At 38.5% G+C, this 20,995-nt stretch overlaps 1 protein-coding gene across 1 annotated transcript in view; it reads right to left on the reverse strand.

Annotated features, from left to right (window-relative positions):
- Positions 1-20,995, reverse strand: part of ncanb (neurocan b) — a gene marked incomplete at its 5' end in the record, with an annotated part of 125,724 nt that overhangs the window by 96,729 nt on the left and 8,000 nt on the right. The window contains 5 exon segments of the mRNA XM_024258925.1: positions 2,842-3,960; positions 12,379-13,164; positions 15,795-16,088; positions 17,863-17,990; positions 19,992-20,166. Coding sequence (XP_024114693.1) covers positions 2,842-3,960; positions 12,379-13,164; positions 15,795-16,088; positions 17,863-17,990; positions 19,992-20,166 — 2,502 coding nt within the window.

The raw sequence follows: 20,995 nt of genomic DNA on the forward strand, positions 1-20,995 counted from the left end.
TGACATTCTTTTACTGATCCGGCCCACCTGAGAACAGAAAGTCTGGATCCGGCCCCAGAGCCAAACTGAGTTTGACATGCCTGCCCTATGACTTCCTGTGACATCACTACTGATCGGATTAGCACCACTGCACGTGTCAAAGACAATGACATTGGAAAGGGCGCACCATAGATGTTTTTTTGTTTTGAGTTGGGGCGAGTAATCCACTATTAAATTTAGGCCTGCCACGATTAGTGACAACTAATCAACTATTATGATAGTAAAATCGACTATTATAATAGTCGATTAGTCGTTACTTTATATTATATGGAGTCAGAGTGTAGTAAAGTTGAAAGTTATAATCACTTTCGGCTAATTTTATGGATTATTTTGGTATTTTTAAAGATTTTTTAGGCTTTTGGGGAATTTAGCTAATATTTCAGCTACATGCTAGCTATTTTGGCTAATTTAGGGTTTTTTAGGTTATTTTGGTGATTAGCTAACATCTCAGCTGCATAATAGCTATTTTGCCTAAATTGGGCTTTTTTGCTGTGTTTTATAGGCTATTTTGGGGCTTAACTTACATTTCAGCTGCATTCTAGCTATTTTGGATCATTTAGACTTTTTTGTTTTTTAGGCTATTTTGGAGTTTAGCTAATGTCTCAATTGTATGCTAGCTGTTTTTTCTAACTCAGGGCTTTTTTCATTTTTTTAGGCTAATTTGGCATTTACCTAATACTATAGCGGGCTATCAGCTTCAGGATTTTCAGCTTCAGCTATAAATTTCAGCATCTTTCAGCAGCTATCAGCAATAGCATCTTCAGGAGCCAAATTCAGCTTACAGTATCACACTAGCATTATCACAGCTAATGCTACATATCTAGTTTCTAGTTAGTTTAAAGCTAATTATGGTTAAGACGTGTCCTTTACATCCAGTTTGCGCATGATCCGATTAGTTGACTAATTGGAAAAAAATAATCAGTGATTAGTCGACTATTAAAATAATTGTTTGTGGCAGCACTAATTAAATTAGACTTTAAACTAATTAAACATCGCGACTAATCGGGACTAATCCACTAATCGTGGCAGCCCTACTCTACAGTCTCCTGCATTAGGGTCTTAAAAAAAAATCATTCATACCAACTAGTTAGCTTCAACAGTGTCCAAACAAGACAGACAGCAACATTCTGCTTTAATAACAAAAAGATCTGAGTATTCTTTTTCAATTGTTTTGAAATAAATGTGGACAGTTAACTGCTTTGAATGTGAGTTTGACTGTAACATGCCCCACCAATCCCATAATACTTCTGCTGTAAAACTGAAAAGATTGAAACGTTCCATCATCCAAGTTGTGTATTTTCCCAAAGGAAAGCCAAATCAGGCAAAATTTGACTTTTTGGAATTATGTTCACAACAATAAGCTAATTCCTCAATTACAGACTAAACATTATTGCCAGTGGCATACACTACCATTGCCTATCATTAGATAGAAAATACAGTATTACTTCTAGGATGTTACTGTTCTTCTTGATAACCCCATTAGCTAAACGTTTATGAGTTGTGCAAAATCCAAAGGAGAAAGAATTGAGTAGTTTAAATACACAATGTTTGCTCATTTACTTGGTGTTGCTCCACCACAGTAGCAGGTCCATTAACTGCTGAAAGAAATCAATGTGAGCTCAGTGAAACAAAAAGCACAAACAATCCTGCCACCACTCAGCTCATTGAAGAGACGAGAGTTGAGCTCAACACCACAGAAAGGACAGAGTCAACGTGAGCAAACTGGAACCGGAGTGAGGAGAAGAGACTGGAGTCAATTAGAAGTCTTGTCTCGCAGTTTGTCTCTTCATTGATTTGTTAGGGACTTAGATCTCTGTCTCTCCCCAGTTAACCTAATAGCATTCTCTCTGCCCCATTAATGACTTGTCTTGGACTTTGCTGATCTCACATGAGTATTGCTGGCTTTGTTTCTGGAGTAGGGCAGGGTTACCTTTGCGATAGATGGCTCACAGTATCGATGACTTCACGATAGTTTTATAATTGGTAAAAAAAAAAAAAAAAAAATCTCATATTTTTTGGGAAAATATATCCCAGTTTATTTTTTAGCTTGAACATATTCATTATAAACCACGTGTATCTAATTTTGTGCAACAATAGTACACACTTTTGTGAAACATTGCTGAAATCAATAATGCTATGTCTTTGACAAGCATTGGCACCAAGTGAATTGGAATTATCTATAATATTTAGTGTTAACAATAGTAAACGTGAACAGCAGTGCTAATACTTAGTGCTAAATTGTTGTAAACAACAGAACAAAAATTCACTAATTCAAGTAGCTGTCAGACACATTGGTGCAACGTGCGCCCCCTAACCATCTCCAAAGGAACATCTCACCAAAGGATGAAGAATATAACGTTTTACAGCCTCTTCAAACAAAAATAAAAGATTGATACGTGGTCAGAACCTATCAAGAATTAATCGCAGGACTAAATATTGCAATATATCGCAATATCGATATTTTGGCACACTCCTAGCCTGGAGTGGCGTCTTTAACAGAAGGCCGGTGAGTAAAAAGGGACTGTAATAGAACTTTAAGATATGAAGAACAAACAGAGATGGATAAAGGGCTCATGATGAGAAGGAGGCACAGAGGAAATACTGAATGGAACTAGAGACAATAGTTATGTGTGTTTAAAATTAAGACAGAAACAACAAACTGTAGTGGAATTAGGCATCAGTGTTTCTGCACTTGTGTCACTACTAGATCCATTTTTCACACATCAATAATGGTTGTTTTTATTATTTATTTTTTTTTACCAATTGTCTTCATTAGTAAGGAGCACCAAAGAAGCACCCTACCTGATGGGATGAGGCTGAATGCCCAGCTTGGTACCAGAATGCCAAAGGGGCTGTTTGGGTCTTTGCTGGCCTCTGGCTCCAAGGTTGTGAGCTCCATTGACTTTGGGCTTTTTGGAGATATTTCCACAGGTGTCTCTGCTTTGGACTCCATGGTGATGGTGCCACTTTTAGATGCAATAGTGGTCAACTGTAAGTCTCCTTCTTTAGTAGGTATTAAAGTCACAGAAGCATAGCTTTGCATTTGAGAGTCAGTGGTAGTTTTCTCCATCCCCCGCTGAACCCCTACATCTGAAAAGGATGGCTCTTTGAGGGAAAAACTCCTCACAGTATTTTCTGAGTTGCTGGCGCTGACACCGACATCTGCTGTGTGTGTGGTTGAAAGCTCCACTGTGGTTGCCTCAGAAGTTGTTAGCATTGTCCACAAATCATCTTCTGAGGTAGTCTTTATCTCATCTTTGCTCTGTCTCCCTGATGCTGGCAGGACTTCTGCATGTGACGAGGCAGAAGACAGATTTTGAAGGAGCTGGTGGGCATACAGGATCTCCCCTCTGGCCTCCTCGGGTGTGTCTGGTTCTGTGGAGCTCTCAGGGGATTTGGTGGGGTGCTCAGAGAGCTGCCACCGGAAGAGAGAGGTGTGCTCGCTCACGGTCACAACATCGGCATCAGACAGGTTAAATATTGAGTCAGTTACTGAACCCAGCTGGGTATAATAGCTTTTCTGATGTTTGACTGTAATTTCTAAGGTATCGGACGAGTTGCTTCCTTCTCCACTTCCATCCTGACCTTTGTCTTCCTCTGATACAGCACTATTCCTGACTTCTGATGCGTCCTCGTCTTTGCCCTCACCTGAAAAGTTCTCTAGGTTGTCTTGTTGAAGGGAGGTGGCCATGGTCATTACCTCGAGGGACCCAGCTTTTGCTTCCAATGGCTGCCAGGAAGATTCTTGGACCACACGGGCCCCGAATCTGGAAGAGGCTTGTTTGGGGTCATGTATGGAGTTAGTGACCCACTGAAAGTGACTGCTGGGAGCAGTAGATGACGCAAACCCTCCTCTGCGGCCCAGACGACTTGATGTATTGGAAAGTTGATTGAATGGAAATCTGTCCGTTGATGCAAAGTCTGAAGAAAACAGAAAAACAAAGAGGTTAAATTAGTTCAAAGTTCATGACATCCTAATGCACATCTGTCAAAGTCAAATATATCCGGCCCTCCAGATCATTTTATTTTATTATTATTAATGACCCGATCTTGCATTCATTTCTGACTTGTATGATTTGGACAAAATATATTTTTATGGAGACTAAAGTATGTAAGGGATAATAAATAAAGTGTGCATTATGAGAAATTAACACACGATGCGGAGGCCTAAACCGTCCGACGCAAAGCTAATGTATTAGCTAAATGCCATTATCACTTTTTAATCCACACCCAGCAGCCAATCAGAATCGAGTATTCACCCAGACCATGGTATAATGAAAATTATATAAATGTTAAATTGATTTATTCTGGAATAATATTCCTGCCTTTTTATTATTCATAATTATGTTTAAAAGTCATGGCTTTGAAGTTTTAAAAATTGGTATTCTGCTAGCTTTTAAGAATATTTCGGCATTTACTACGTTTTTTTATTGGAGTTTAGCTAATATTTCAGCTACATGCTAGCTGTTTTGGCTAATTTAGACTTTTCTTTTACAGTTTTTTTAGGCTGTTTTGGTGTTACGCTAATATTTACACACTAGTTGTTTTGGTTAATTTAGGTTTCTTTCAGTTTTTTTAGGATATTTTGAAGTTTAGCTATTTTTACAGATACATGCTAGCTGTTTTTTGCTACCCAAAGTTTTTTTTTTTTTTTTTTTAAATAGGCAAATTTGGCATTTAGCTAATATATTAGCTTCGCGTCGGATGGTTCAGGCCTCCGTGTCGTGCGTTAATCTCTCATAATGCACACTTCGTCGGGTACTATCCCTTACTTAAAAGGTATTATTCTTCAACCATCCATCTCCACCTCCAACCACCAGAGGGAGCTCTCACCAGGGTACTGATGGTCCCTGCCTCTACTAAATCTTCCATGATCCATTGCTCTCTGGTGCAAGTCTTCCTCAGCTGTCTCTCATCATCTCATCATCCACTCTGTATATAATTCCCTCTCCAACCTCTGCCCAGTACGAAGTCTTGTTTAGTTTGGCAACAGTCTGAGCGTACCTCCTTTTGTCTGATTCCCCATGTTTTGACTCCTGCCTTTTTTCTCGCCTTCCTGCCTCGCTGCTTCTGTTTGACCCTTGCCTGGTTTCTGGGCATCACTCTGCCTTCTCCCTGTCTGTTTATCTCGCCATTAAATGACATTTGCATATGGATCCAAACGCCTCAGCCCCTTCGTCACAAAAGGGTTCAAATGACAACTATTGTGTTTGGAAAGCCTAAACAGATATTGTAGAAACAAGGAAACTATCAACCTGCTGCAATGGAATAGTCATGAAAATTCTAAGAAAACAAACTCTACTGCCTATTTTCAGATTGATTTTAATATTTCTTAAGTCTAAACATTACATTTTTATTGGCCTTTATGTTTTGTTGTTGATATTTTTTGCTTCCAAAGCAGAACAAAATTACACTTGCAATTTCAACAGTCATTTTACCTAAAAATAGCTTTAATGTATTTTCTTACAGCCAAACTAGACAGATTTAGCTTGCACCATTTAGTCCAGAAAACAGCAGATTATCAATTGGAGATATGACCAAGCTTTAGCAAAATGGAGGGATTCATTGAAACAGTTAAACAAAACGACCTCAGTTACAGGATTCTGTGGTGAAAGCGCTCACATGCTAAAAAGATTTTACTTTTATATGATCACTGATTCAAAAATAACCTCCATGTATGTCAGAGTAGGTAATAGGGCTGTCACAATTAGTCGACTAATCGATTAGTCGTTAATTTATATTATATGGAGTCAGAGTGTAGTAAAGTTGGAAGTTATAATGTCATTATGCTAGCTTTTTTGACTATTATGGCATTTATTATGGTTTTTTTTAGGCTATTTTGGAGTTTATCTAGTATTTCAGCTGGCTATCAGCCTCCGGATTTTTAGCTAACAACTTCAGTATTTTTATCTATCAATTTCAGCATCTTCAGCGCCCAAATTCAGCTGACAGCATTCACAATAGCATCATTGCAGGTAATGCTATATATCCAGTTTGTAGTTAGTTTAAATCTATTGATGGTTAAGATGTGTGCTTTACATCAAATTTGCCCATGACCCAATTAGTCAACTAATTGGAAAAATTAATCGGTGAATAATCGTCTGTGGCAGCACTAGTAGGTAAACTAGCTCACTGCACAACATCAACTAAACAAACTCAGCTTCAACCATTTGATGTGTCTGCATGTGTCACTGGAGGTCTGAGAGACTTTTGAGGCAAAGCTGTAACCGAGTCTCTTCGAGGGTCAGCTAGCTAGTCCTCATTACTCGGCTCAGTTCGGTTCTCCACAGCCTGGGTAACATGAACCAAAAGTACAGCAATAAAATATTAAGATTTGCCGCATGAGGAAGAATATACACAAAGATGTCCATGCATAAAACATTAAACTGTGTGTGAATTATTCAGGAGGTGCTCTGTTGCCTTATGCCTTATGAGTCGGGGGTTCATTTCCATAATAGACTTGTACTCTGGTGTTACGCTCTTATTAATAATCAAAACAGCTAATTACATCCCTTTACTCTGTACACTAATCAAAGTGGGGGAAAATGAAGCCCATTCATCTGGTTTATCATCTCTGTAATGACCAATGTGATAAATGAGACAATTTGACCTTATCTTCATGAGAGATCAAACTTCGAGTGTGTTGGGGTTCTAGCCGCATCCTAAAGAAGAAATACTGGATAATACATCTATAATAAACTCTATTCAGACATTAATTGCCTGTTTCTACTGTGTTCACTTCATTTACAGGAAGAAACAGTTGGAGGTCAGCCTGACAAAACCTGAAAGGAATGAGAAGACGAGGCAGTCCTGATCCCATCAACAGATATGACTTCTATTACAGAGACTGAACAGGCTGGAGACGATAGGAGCAGTTTAGCTGCTTCATAAGGATCATGCGAGGAGCATCTGGATTAGTGCTAGAGCAAACTGTCTGTCTTCAATCAGTTCAGGCTGGACGGTTAACAAGACTGGTAGTAGTTTTTTGACAGACATAGAAACTATCTGTCAATCTGGCTCTATTCAAACTAAAATAATAGTAATAATAATAACCAAAGTTTGAGAGAATATTATTTTATAAACAGATTGTTCACAATACTTTAGTCTACTGTAGGCACAAATGTAAACTTTCCTCATTGTTTTTGCAAAATATTCTTGATACATTTTGCCTTATGTTTGAACAAACTGTGGAAGTCCCCCTATGACGATGTTTTTTATAAAAAAAAAAAAACGTTCTCAGTAGTGTTTTAATTTTGATTATGAAGTTTTTAACCAAAATCCGACAACTTAAATGTCTTAAAAGACATTTTTCATGTTGATCTGAAGTCTCTGTTTCCAAAAGGGGTCGTGGCTTTTGGAGCTCCGCCCCTGATCTCCCCCGTCTGATTATGATAGCTCTGTGTCTCTCTAGCATAAATCTTCACTGCTGCTACATAAAAACATCCATCAATCTGGGTAATGTCCAGCCGTATGGTTCTGATCCGGATGTCAGCTGGACGAGGAAGTGAAGATCTTCATGGACAGAACTTCCTCCAAAATCCTGATTCTTTCTCCTTCCAGTTCACCAAAGACTCTTTTAGCTAATTCTCCAATGTTTATTGACTGTGATCAATACATTCAATCATTGGTTTCTCAGAGTTCTTGATAAAATAATCAAAGCTAACATCAAAATGCTCTTTCATTGATTTACAATCCTTTCCAACTGCGGTCAAATGAGCCGCCGTTCACATTTCCGTGGTCACATCAAGAAGCTCCGTGGAGTCTGGTGGAGATTTTCCAGCGTTCTCAGTCCTGCTACCGTAAGTATTGGATGAAACTCACACCAAAAATCCAGTGATGCTGATTTGACCACAGAAATGTGAACGGCGGCTCATTTGACTGCAGTCAATGTGAAGACACCATCTTTGGCATTTGGCATGTTTGGCACAGATCAAGAGCAATTTAAAAGGAGAAATACTCGGAAATGAAAAAACAAAATGATTTCTTATTACATTTGTTCTCTTTCATAAGAAAAATGCCACACATGCATTTTAAAAACTCAAAATATAGGATTTTCATCGGAGGGAGACTTTACGTTTAGCATAAAAGAGGCAACTGAGAACAAAAAAAGACCCTTAGGATCCAAGGCGAGTCCTGTGATCAAAACCTTCATTCACCTTAGAATAGAAAGAGACTTCACAATTTCCACCATTGCAGCTTCTCCTCACTTATTTCCTCTCTGTCCTTCTACTTTCTTTGTCAGGCCACAGTCAGGCCCCCCGTCCCCAACGGTTGTGATTGTACCGACAACCAACCCCAAATAAATCCAAACTACCTAGAACAGTGGAGCAGCTTAAGCTCTGTGTTAATTGGATAAGGCAGTAAATAATATACGGCTGGATGTTCAGTGATACCCTGACATCAGGTTGCCATGGTAGTCCAGGTTGCATGGCAGCCAGTATTTATATTAATAAAGACAGCAATTGCTGGGTGAGAAAAGGTTCCCTTTTATTGAGTCATTCTTCTAGCTGTCTGTGTAAGACTTCGTCCTGTCGCTTCCCTTTTTAGCTCTTACCCAGCATGTGCATGTCGCTATATGAGTGTGGGCATTTAAAGGAAAACATTTTAAATCCAGAGATTTAGCATAGTTTATTAATGGCTTCCGTTCACTTTTCTTTGCCAAATTACAGACTGGCATGCGTTTCTTGTATTAATATTGTGATTGCAATCATGAGTTTTCCTCAGTGTGCCACCTTTTCATTCTCCTCAAATTAAAAATAGGAGAAATTAGTTTTGAATTTTTTTAACAGTGCTTTTTAGGAGCAGATGAAATAAGACAGTCCAACTTGCATTTCAGGGGATTCTTGCAGCATGTGACCAACACACTACCATTTCTTTTTCCTCTGTTCCCATGATATAGTTCTCAGACTTGCATCTTCAATTTAAAGTTTTATTATTTTTATAATTTTCATTTTTCTCATAAAATGTTTCAAATTAATTTTGCACTAATTCTTTTACACATTTCAGATCTTTAACTTCAAGGAAGAAGCTAAAGTGATGAAAGTAGGTGTATTGGATTCTAAAGAAAACCCCATTTAAAATATTGTATTGCATGAAATAGATTTCCAGCTGTTTTCTCTGTGACAGCCTGCACTGTAAACAAAGCCTGCCTTTGACAATGCAGGCACAACAGCTTTCACTGCAATGTTTTGCATTTCTATCTGGTGTGTGACACGCTCCCTTTGTTTGTATGTAATTACAGTTTAATTAAATTTTGAGAGACACTTCTATTGCCCTGTGGGGGAGTATATATCACAGCATGCTTGAGGGAAAAGAGGAGCGCAGAGGCAGCTGCATTCCAGAGATGACATGAAAAGATGGTACGTTCACGGAAAAATATTAATTTACTTTTTGAAACGGCACACATTCTGTTAAGTCAGAATTTGGTTTCAGTTCATCTTAAAACTGAGCAAGACTAATTAGAAGTAATTTAAACTAGAAAAGTTGCATTACCTGTGATCATGCTAGTGTGAAAGATTTTGCTGAAAGTAGTCGCTGAAGATGCTGAAGCTGTTTGCAAAAGATGCCAAAGGCTTTTATTTTAATTGCTGAATTAAGTCGTGAATGGGTTGAACTTTTTGATACAAAACTTGCATAATTTCCAGAAAGTGCACCAAGAATTTAAAGAATTTCATGAAAAAAAATGCAACATTGCTAAAATAGCAGCTGAACTTCAAATTATTCCAAAAAAACCTCAGTAGATGCTGCCATATCCAAAAAAAAATCTAACACGGTACAAAAATGCTTAAGACGGAATTAGCCTGGAAAACCTCAGTAGATGCCACCTTAGTCAAGGAAGCTAGCATGTTGTTAAAATAGTAGCTTAACTCCATATTAGCCCCCCCCCCCGAAAAAAACTAATTAGATGCAAATTTAGCCAAAAACTTCAACATGACGCTAAAATATTTGCTAAACTCATTAATACACCGTAAAACCTCAGTAGATGAGAAACTAACCAAAAACGTAAGCATGGTGCTAAAATATAACTAAGCTCCACATTAGCCTTAAAAACCTCAGTAGATGCTCAATTTCCCAAAAACGTTAGCATAGTGCAAAAATACTTGCAAAACTCAAGAATAGCGTTGCCACATTTTCTGTACGTGAAACTCTATCTGTTGCACCGCTCACCCCACATGCGCGAACCACACGGCCCTTCCGCTCTTCGCCAACTTTACAACAGTCATTTCCAAACAGTGAAACTCTGTGATTAATTAATGTTTTTCTCAACCAGCAGTGGGGAGAGCTGTAATCTCCCAACTGGTCCCCCCCCCAAACAAAAAAAAGTTAAAATTAAAATGTAAAAAATGCAATGCCCACATGCAACAGTACTGTATAATCGTATATTGTTTTCATTAAAGACTAAAGAAAATCTCAATGCTCTGTGATAGAATGACAGACACGCGGTTTAAGTCATTCTCTCAGTTTGATCTCTTTTTTCTTCATTTGTTGGAAACGGGAAAAAATGAGAAGTGAGCGAGTTCTACTGAGTTGTCACGAATGTTGCAATCAAAATTGCTGTTTAATAACGTGTTTGGATTACCAGAGAAAATAAAGTGTCTGTAAGTGGCGCTGTGTCTGTCCTCTTAAGTTGGGGAGTAAACAGCAGAGGAAGAAAACATCTGAAGTCCGTTTGTAGTCCTCTGCAAGATTGTACGGTCCTGATCCTTAATGTGTCTTTTTCTTTTCCTTTTTTTTTTAAACACTAAAGTGTTTCATTTTGATAAACATTTTAAGTGCGATATTAAGAGGTAAGAGCTATATTTTAAGAGGTTATTATTGTTATTAACGTCCAAAGACATACTCTGACCATAAAATGCTATAGCGAAAGTGACACGACTCCCACATAGCTACCTTAAAAGATGTTCTAGCAGAACTGACGTATGGTTCATGCAACCGATGGAGTTCTGCACACAGAAAATGTAGCGACAAATAGCCCCCCTAAAAAAACCTCATCAGACACTAATTAGCCAAAAATGTTGGTGGTAAAATATTAGCTAAACTCAATATTAGCCCAAAAAACATCAGTAGAATTAATGTCCCTAAAGGGGCCATACCATGATTTTCTTAAACCTTTCAGAGTGAACAATATCCATATTTATGATCATATATTACCTTTGGAACACTAAAAAAAATATTATTTATGAAATCTTATTTTTCGTTAATTTTTTTCTACTCGGAAGTAAAACGACTTGATTCCCGAGGTTCCGCCTGCTGTTGCGTGAGGGTGCCGCCCATTTTGTGACATCATCCTAAAGCCTTTTTGTCTTCGTTTCTCCCACAAAAATAAACAGTAGCTAAATTTCGTCTGCACAACTATGTCGACCGGGGGGGGGGGGTCTTAAAGGAGCCCCGCGTCTAAAGTAACAAACACCTGTTTGACAGGACAGGACAAAACTGGAAACAGTGAAGGATGTAGGAGCCTAACAGATTCCTGGGCCTCTAAGGTCTTGACAGCTCTGGGCTCTGATGATAATTTCACTGTCAGCATAGTTTCTAATTTAAATCAAAAAGAGGCAGAACAGGAGTTTTTTGGAAGAAAACTTACTTGTGTGGATATTGGAAATTTAGCTGGAATTATAAATAGATTAATTACGGTATTCTGCATCTAAAATGAAAGTTTTTTTGTGGTCATCACTAGCTCTGTGGAGAAATTGAGTGTTGGTGTAAAACTGGGGCGGAGCTGTCAGAGCAGACTCTTCCTGAAAGGGGCGGTTCCTATCATGCTAATGTCAGTGTGGGTATGGGAGGGGCTGCTGCTGAGAGTGCAGGTTTTTAGAGGATTACTCTCAAATGCATGAATGGATCAAAATATCGCTTTGGGTTCTTTATAGAGAGGAATGAAGAGTTAAAACCTCAAAAAGCAGAGTTTTCATGGTATGGACCCTTTAACATGCTGAACGTTTTGATACCAATATTGCATAATTTGCACAAATATTCACAGAATAACACGAAAAAAAGCTAAAGTTGGCTAAAATGTCCATAATTGCATAAAATTTTCATTGCATACATTTGAAAAATGTCCCATTCATTTTCAATGGAGCTGAAAAATCACATAAATTGCGTAAAAAGCTTAAAAACCGTAAAATGTACAAATACCAAAAGCACATGTCAATGAGCTAAACGTTTTGATACCAAGATTGTAGAAATTGCTGAAAGTGTGATTCAGTTTTTTGAATCAAAAAACTTATTGATGAATTAAGGAATAATAAGAGAAACCGGATCACTATAGTGTGAAAGTATTCACACAATCCATGATTTCCAAAGGTTTATACTAAGTCTTAAACAGAAATCAGAGCTGACCTTGAGTGGTTGGAGGGTTGTTGGTAGGACCCTGATGAGTGACGGGGTCACGTGTCTCTGCATCCTGCAGGGCGGGCACAAGTTTTATCAGGGGCTGCAGCTCCTTCTCCTGCTCGGACAGGCCCTCCTCTGTGCTCCCCGCTTCACTTACAGCTCTAAGTGAAAAGGTGCCACTCCTGTGCTCTATGATGGCGTTGTCTAAGTTGCCCTTGTTCCCAGCTGGTTTTTGAACGCTCATTCTTGTAGTGGATGATTCTGTGGGTGTCTGCTTCTGCTCCTCTCTCTCATCAGGCTGCGTAGGTTCATTCTCTTTGCTTCTTGTCCAGTACTTAAAAGGCCTCATCAGACTTTTCACAAACTCAACAAGAATGTTATGAGTCGTCTGAGGTTGGGGACTGGAAGAAATCATGTTGGATAATGGAGCAGAATCCGTCCGGACAGAACTGCCACCCGTTTGCTCAAGGGCTGGACTTTCAGAACTTTCCAGGCTGTCAGGTTCAGAGGAACTCAATGTGTTGTTGCTCTTAGAGTCATCTAGTGTATCCTCTTCTGCTTGGCTGATGTGATGCCAATCTTCAAAAGGCTTTGACTCAATGATACCGTTCTCTTCAGATGTCTCAGCCGAGCTGCTGATCGCTGCTCTATTTGTTTCAACTGGGCTAGACCTCGGGGAGGTCCAGGGGGAGGCACGCGTTTCAGGCACCAGAGACTGGCTCTCTGCTGCTGGTCTGGTAGTTTGGTACAGAACTTGTGGCTCTGCAGCCTGGATCCCTGCTGGCTGATGGGCTGCAAAACACAACAAACACAATCCGAACTCAACCGTTTTATCGAGCAAAGCACAACACACAATAAATCAAAAGGTTTTAAACTGCTCTGTTAAAAATACTTTCATCAACATACAGTGAGGGAATAAAAAAATCTGTTAGTCACTGATTTTGCAAATTGTCCTATTTAAAAAGCTTATTTTGGTCTGTTGTGTTCATCAAAGAAACAATTCAACAGTGAGAGACAGAATGCAAACAGAGAATTCAGAAATAGGGCTGGGAATCTCAGAGTAACTCAAAATACCGATTGAATCTTGATATGGCAAACATTGCAATAATCAATATATTATGGTAATCTTTGATATATAACTATTTTGTAAACAAATATATTTTTTTTATTTTCTTCAAAATATTTTTTAGAACAATCTAAAACACAATATGTCAATTTAATGGTCTATTCAACATTAAAATAAAATGATCAAGAAATACTAACATGTCTTTACAATAATAACGTACATTCTACGGCAGGAGTCTCCAACCTGCAGCTCCAGATCCACATGTGTCTCTTTTATCTCTCCATGGTAGCTCCAAACAGAAAATAAGTCATGGAGACTGCTGATCCAGACATGTCGACCGTCAGAGTCAGCAGCTCCTGATAATGACTGTCTAACCAAAACTACCTAACAAATAAACAAAGCCTGTAAACTAAGACTACCAAGATCCAAACTAAAATAACAAAACCCAGCAGTGGAAGACTGCTGAGGACAAAGAGAGGGGAAAAGAACAAAAAAATAAAAAAAGAAAAATAAAACAGCAATTTTTAAAGTAAGGATTACTTAATTGGCATTAATTTAATTTTGATGAGTTAAATTTATAAATGTCTGAGGTGCAAAGCAAAACTTTGGTAAAAAGTTTGATCTTTTATGAGTTAAAATCACATATTATCTTATGCTGAACAACATTGGTTACTAGCTGTCCAGAGCTGCACTAAGATGATCCTGTTTGGAACAGATCATCTTTTATTTTGAAAAGAAGTTATTTGAGCTTCTGTCAAACGTTAAAAAAAAGTAAATACATTTTAAAAAAATCAAATTTTGAGAGATGCTAGGTTCTTTTTGTATTTTTGCTTCTGTTTGTGCCAAAAAATTGACACAATTAATATATATATATATTTTTGTTTTTTAAAGTCATGAATGCAAATTTCTTAAAGGCTAAATTAAGACTTTGCGGCTTCTTCTAGGTTTTGATCAGTAGAAAACAAGCCCAAATGTCTCTTTTACTGTTAAAGGTTGCTGACCCCTGATCTAAGGTAATCAGGTCGTCGTTGTAAATGAGAAATTGTTCTCAATCGACCAACCTGTATAGATAAAAGTTATATATTAATAAACAAAGCTCCAGTTAAATGGTAAATGGCGTATACTTTATAGCTCTTCCTACCCTCCTTTGAAGGCAAAAAGCGCTTCACAGTCACAGACCCATTCACCCATTCACACACACATTCACACACTGGTGGTGGCTCCGCTGCCAATCACTGGCGCCAACCTCCCACCAGAGGCAATTCGGGGTTCAGTGTCTTGCCCAAGGACACTTCGACACATGGGCGGGCAATGCGGGAATCGAACCTGCTCACTTCCGATCAGGAGTCGACCGCCCTACCACTGCACCACGGCCGCCCCAAAGAGACTATATATCAACTGACCTTCTCACTTCAAAGACCAATAAATGTAGAAATAAAACTTCATAATGCTGCATTTTAATTCATTCATGTCAGATAAATGTTATTATTATTATTGAGGCACAGCATTAATGTTCAGTCCATTATTTTATCTTTGATAATCAACACTTTAGTCACGTGCTCCACTTGCGTACTGCTAGCATACACACCTGTTGGTTGGATCAATACCACTGCTAGACGTCTGATTTGGACGGTCAGACGCTGCACACCTCTCCGCTAGAATCTGGTGTGTTTTAGTGCGGTGTTCGGACAGGTTACTGCTGTTACCGCCCTTACAATTTATGTTATGTTACAGTAGAAACTGTCGTGCTCACACAAAACGCCCCCTGGCGGACTTTTTTGGTACTATTTTAAGAGACCAATTCAGGGAAAGAGAGGACCAGTAATTGTTCATGAGTTGACATGAAATATTGCACTAGTTTGCCATATCGATATTTTGTCTCAGCTCTATTCAGGAAATCACTTGTTTGATTTTTGAATAACTTATGGTGGATGTTTAAATGTAACATCCACATTTTCATCACCAGAACACAATGGAGTCACAAACAGCCGTCATGAAATGTTCGTATTGATTCAATTTTCCCTTCATGAAATTGGTGACATTTAAAAAATACAAAAGAAAAGTAGTGAGCATGGTGTCTGAATTGCTTTTAAAATCCAGGGCACTAGATAGTCCTGCACTATACAGTTTTTTAGTATTTACAGGTTAGGGTGGGAATTTGGACGTAGCCTAGGTGTACCCTGCCTTTAATCGACAGTAGCTGGGTTAGACTCGGGCACCCCTGTGACCCCGTAGGGGATTAAACAGCTTTAGGGGATGGATGGATGCTTGGATGGATGAATGGAAAGTAAAGACTTAAAAGTTCCTCTGGTTGAAATAGCTGTTACAACAGTGGCTGGTACTGAGTTGCCAGTACCTTGATAGCAGTAGGCATCAAAAAGTGCCGCGGTGTCTGGGAAGCCGGTCCGGTTTGGATTGTTGTACACGGTCCGCACACCAGGCTCGTCCCCTCCACAGTTCTTTCTGGGAACATTGATGGGATAGCGGACGCTGCCATCAGCCAACCAGCCGGGATCACACTGATCAAGGCCAGCTTGCCAAGCCAGATAGAGCTGTCCGACAGTGGCCAGTTGGGCTCCTAGGGAATGGCAGTGGGTGGAGGCTGTGGCGAGGCTTAGCTTCTCTGGGACTGTGGAGTGGAACACTTCACCTGTATGACAGTCGGAGGGAGGAGAGGAAGAGTATCACTGTGTTAGAATTAAATAAACATCAGTAAGCTTTGATTTTTTGGTTTCACAGAGTCAAACACATATATTAAGTGTCCCAGTCTTTGAGTGGTTGTGTGAAGAAAACACATTTGTTGATATATATACATTAGGGTTGTCAGATTTGTCGCGTTAATTACATGTTAATCTGACATGTGCGTGACGCCGACAATTTTTTTGACGCATTAATCGCGGGTCTCCAACCACCGAGCTGCGAGCTAAAACCGGCCGGCGCTAGGACCTGGAGAGCTCCTGCACTCTAACGCGGCTCCGGTTTGCGTCCAGTACCACGTCTGGTGGTACCGGCTCGCGTCTGGCGCCGCGTCCCGAGAGCTGCGGACCCCCGACGTTCCGAACAGCAAGCGCACCGGGGGACGTTTTAAATGTAGTTTAAACAACGCCAGTTATTTGTAGATGAAAAGATAAATCTCAGCTTTGAGTGTGTGGCCCGTCCCTCTTTCGCCTCGCGAAAATATGCGAAATATCCCAAAGTTCTGGAGGTTTAAGCGTGATCCAGCCCCAGCATAGCGCTCTGTCTGCCGGCATATTCATCCGTGAGCTCCGCTGGACACGTCGCTGCATCGAGCTGCAGCCAGAGAACGCGGCGGCAGTAACAGACTGTCAAACTATCCACAGAGTATCCCGCTTTTCTCAGTCTTTAAGGTTTTAAAAAACAAAAGTTCATTGGAAATGATAAATCTCTATTTCATTTATTACTGTAGTTCACAGAGGAGGAAAAGATTTGGTCCTGACAAAAAATGAACATGAAAGTGTTATGGAAATTTTATTTTTGATGTTTTTAATTTTATTTTACTGAACGTTGATTGAAGTTTTGAATTTAAAATGCCCTTCACTTGGACTTGGGCTTTTGTTAGGCATTTTATGTTACAGCCTTTTATTGTTAAGAAAGTTTATCTCAATATAATGTTACAAAATAAAGTATTTCTGATGAAAACTATTTTGTCATTCTTGTTTTCATAATTAATGTAGAACTGCTAAATTCCACGAAGCCCACATTTTTTTCCTAAAAAAATGCCACATATTAATTTGCGATTAATCGCGATTAAAAATTTTAATCGCCTGACAGCTCTAATATATACAGTATATATACATATACATAGGAGACACCAAAGCAATATCTCAAAAGTTTCCCTTTATAATTTAAAGATGGTTTGTTTTCAGAAAGAGAGGGTCAGAAGTGGCTGCAGAAAATTGCTGTAAATATTGACTTTTTTGAGCAATATAGACCTTTCAGGAACAGAGAAGGAAAGGGAAACACGTTTGGCAAAGACACAGAAGAAGAGAGAAAAGAGGAGAAGGGTCCAGGTCCAAACAAAGAGAAGGAAGAATAAATGGGTCATGACAGAACAAACGAGAGGAAATCCTAGATTCAATTGTTAAAAGATTATTGGTTCAAATATTAAATTTACTGAAATTAAAGGAGTTAGGGAAATGTTTTTGCAGTATATTAACAAAAATAGTACATTAAGCAGCTATTAAAAATATATTTAGTTATAATTTGACAAAAAAAATATATATGCATTTTAGATAGTTTAACTTGCCAGTATTATCGTTTGGAAAGGTAAAAATGATACAATAATATAATCCAATTTAGTCATGTAATTTCTATAGAGTTTATACACGTCTCTATTTTTCCTTTGGTAACAGAGAGATCTCAAATCTTGAATTTAGCACATAGTTAAAGTCTTCATCCTTTACCTTGAAGCTGCTTGGCAAAACAATAAACATCAAACAGCTCATCAGGAGACCTATTGCCGTAATTACGGACACCAGGTGAGTCCTCACGATCACCATAGCAACCAGGTCGTGGCGCCTGGATAGGGTACCTACAAAAGAAACCAAGAAAGACAAAAAAAAAAGTCAGTCAAAACAAGAGAGATGTAACCAGCGTGGGGACGATGAAAGCATTCAGAGGCAGACTCAGCTCTCCTGTCAAGATCTTTGTTCAAAACTGGGAAATGTACGACTAAGTCATTCAAACATTCAGATTTCTGGTTCCGGTTCATGAGCGCAGATCTCCTCATCACCATCGCCTTAATCTTGAATTATCACAGAGTTACTACAAAACAAGTTGTAATTCTGCAATAGAAAGAGCTGGCAATGGCCCTGAAGAAAAGACAACTTCTGAAGTCAGTGCGAACCACAAGGACGGCTGATAGTCAGGCAGCTTATTGATACACAAGGATTTGTAATGGCCTGTAGCTGTTAGTGAGGTAAAAATGTCTGATCAGAGGTTATGAACCTGAAAATGATCATTCATGGTATAGAAATGTTGTGGTCGACCTGGGGTGGGATTATATAAGTTCGCTTCCTCCCACTCCCTTTCATCAATCCATCATTTGATGCCTTGATCTGATGACTGACGTATCTTTGTACGGATGTAAACCTCTGTTGATTGTACTTCACATGCTTCACTTGTTTGATTGCTTGAAATAAACCATTTCAGTTCAATTAAAATATAAACATGTTCTGAGTGCAAAAATGATAAATAATGTCCTATAATCGCAATATAGACATTAGGGCTGGACATCAATAATAATTTCCATGATTTGGGTCAATTTGATTCACAGGAGAATTGATTAAATTCAGATTTTTTTCCGATTCTTTTGATCCTCTTAATTCAATTCAATTTTGAGTTTACACATTTATACCCATTTGTTTAGAAATACATTAATAATCTACTACATGATTTGAATATATTTATATTAATGATCCTGTAAAATGTATCAGTGAAATACAGAGATTGTTAATATCATCCAGTGTTCCATGGATTCTCTAAAGGAGAAGTTCTAACTAAAATGTTCAGATCATTAACATTGGAAACATTATTCTGCTTCTCCTGGAGGACGTTTCAGCTTGGCAACTATAGAAGTATAGCTATATGAGGAAAAAAATATGTTTTACACCACAACTGGTTACTTTAAAAAATATTTCCCTAAAAGAGTTTGTAAAATTCATACCTGTCAGTTTATAATGTTTATTTAGTCAGTGATGTATATTTAGGTCGACCCAGTGTTAGCATTAGCCGTCCTATCGGAAATTCCATTAAATATTAGCATAAAGCTAGCGAACTTTAGCTTTATGTGCTAAATCAATTTATATCTTTTATGAATCGATTATTGATCTGTTAAGTTTATATCAGTTCAAATCGATTCATCAATTTGATCAATCCGGTCCTAATAGATATCACAATGAACAAACACATTCATTCCCGTTCTCTAATGTTAAGAATGAAATTTTAAAAGATGGTTTAATGTACTTTGCAGTAAAAACAACAAACAATAATTATGTAATTAAGTAATTTAACTAATATATTCTGATTTCTAGGATGATGTGACATCAGACTTTGGTTATGTCTGGTCCAATTTGACAGAAAAAACAAAAGGACTGAAAAGCACTAATCAAGGGAGGGGCTACCTGCAGCAGCTCAGGTGATGTACTTTAGACCACTGCATGTAAATGATGTCAGTTTATGAAATTGGGTTTAAATGATTGTTACAGCCATGTCTCCTCTTTAAAGATGTATTTCAGTAAATAACATTTTCTTTTCAAAAGAGGGCCATCAGTCTTTACAGCTGCACCACTAAAATCGTCTAGAAACTTTTTTAAAAATCAAATTTTTTCTGAATGATTTTGTGTAATTAAGACATCTAAGTAACTGTTAGGAGAATGTCTGTCACTGCAGCTGCGTGCTGATCTGCACCACAATGTTCCAGCTCCAGAACAGAACCCCACCAGCTCAATATGAACCCTCTTGTATATGAAAAGAGCTTTTTCTGGCTTTTCAGTTTCATTCCAGCAGTAGCATATCAGTCAGAGAGCCTCACCTCACAGTCTGGTCAGCCAGCCAGCCGGCGTCACAGTTTTCATATCCATCCGCAAAGGTGGCCTGCAGTTGTCCAGGTGTTGCGATGGTTGCTGAGTTTTCCGTGCACACCCTCTTGGCATCAGCAAAAGATAATGCATAGCGGTCATGTGGTGCTCGGTAGTGGAACACAACACCTGTTTAAGAGATCAAAACAGTGAAATTATTATAAGCACAACTAATGACCCAAATGTTAGGGCTGTAACGAGTGTCCGGGTGCTCGAGTATTCGCGATCTGCTCCCAAAATTTCGAGTACGAATATTCGCGAGGTCCAAGATCACTGATTCGCGATCTTTATAAATGCAGTAAATTGTAGAAAAATATGACCAAAATATCGATTGGGGACGATGTATTTTTGCTCTGAAATGCAGATTAATGTAGGATTTTAAGTTTACGAAATAAAACAAAGCCGAAAGAGCCGCCTTACTTCCAACGGAGGTAAACACATCTTCGTGACGGTGAAGCTTCCGGTTTTCAAAGTAAAACTAGCGAAAGCTTTTTTCTGTTCAAAAACTGAGACTGAAGTTCTGTTCACAGACATAACTTCTGAAAAATGAATTAGCTTTAACATCGGAGCTTTAGCTCCAGTGTTTACATTACTTTGGTTATGATAAGTCTTCAACATTTGACGTAATTAACGAAAATCCATCTTATTCTGACGAAACAGCCTCGTGCTGCTGAAAGGTGGATGTAATCAATGTGAATCAGCTGATTCTGCAGCGGGAAAAAAATACTTTCATAGGAGCTCTGCAGCAATATGTGATGCTTAGAACGTAAAATATTGAAGAACTTTGAAGATAAAAAAAACTGTGGAGAAAATTTTCAGGTTTTGTTGTTAAATGACCCAAAACAGAAGTTATTTTTTATCCTTTTTATGTTGTTTTACTACTGAACCAGAATATTGAAAAACTTCTTCTTTCACTTTCGGCTTATCCCGTTCGGGGTCTCCACAGCGTAACAGCACC

Source organism: Oryzias melastigma, linkage group LG4, assembly GCF_002922805.2.
Source record: "Oryzias melastigma strain HK-1 linkage group LG4, ASM292280v2, whole genome shotgun sequence".
NCBI classification, from domain to species: domain Eukaryota; kingdom Metazoa; phylum Chordata; class Actinopteri; order Beloniformes; family Adrianichthyidae; genus Oryzias; species Oryzias melastigma.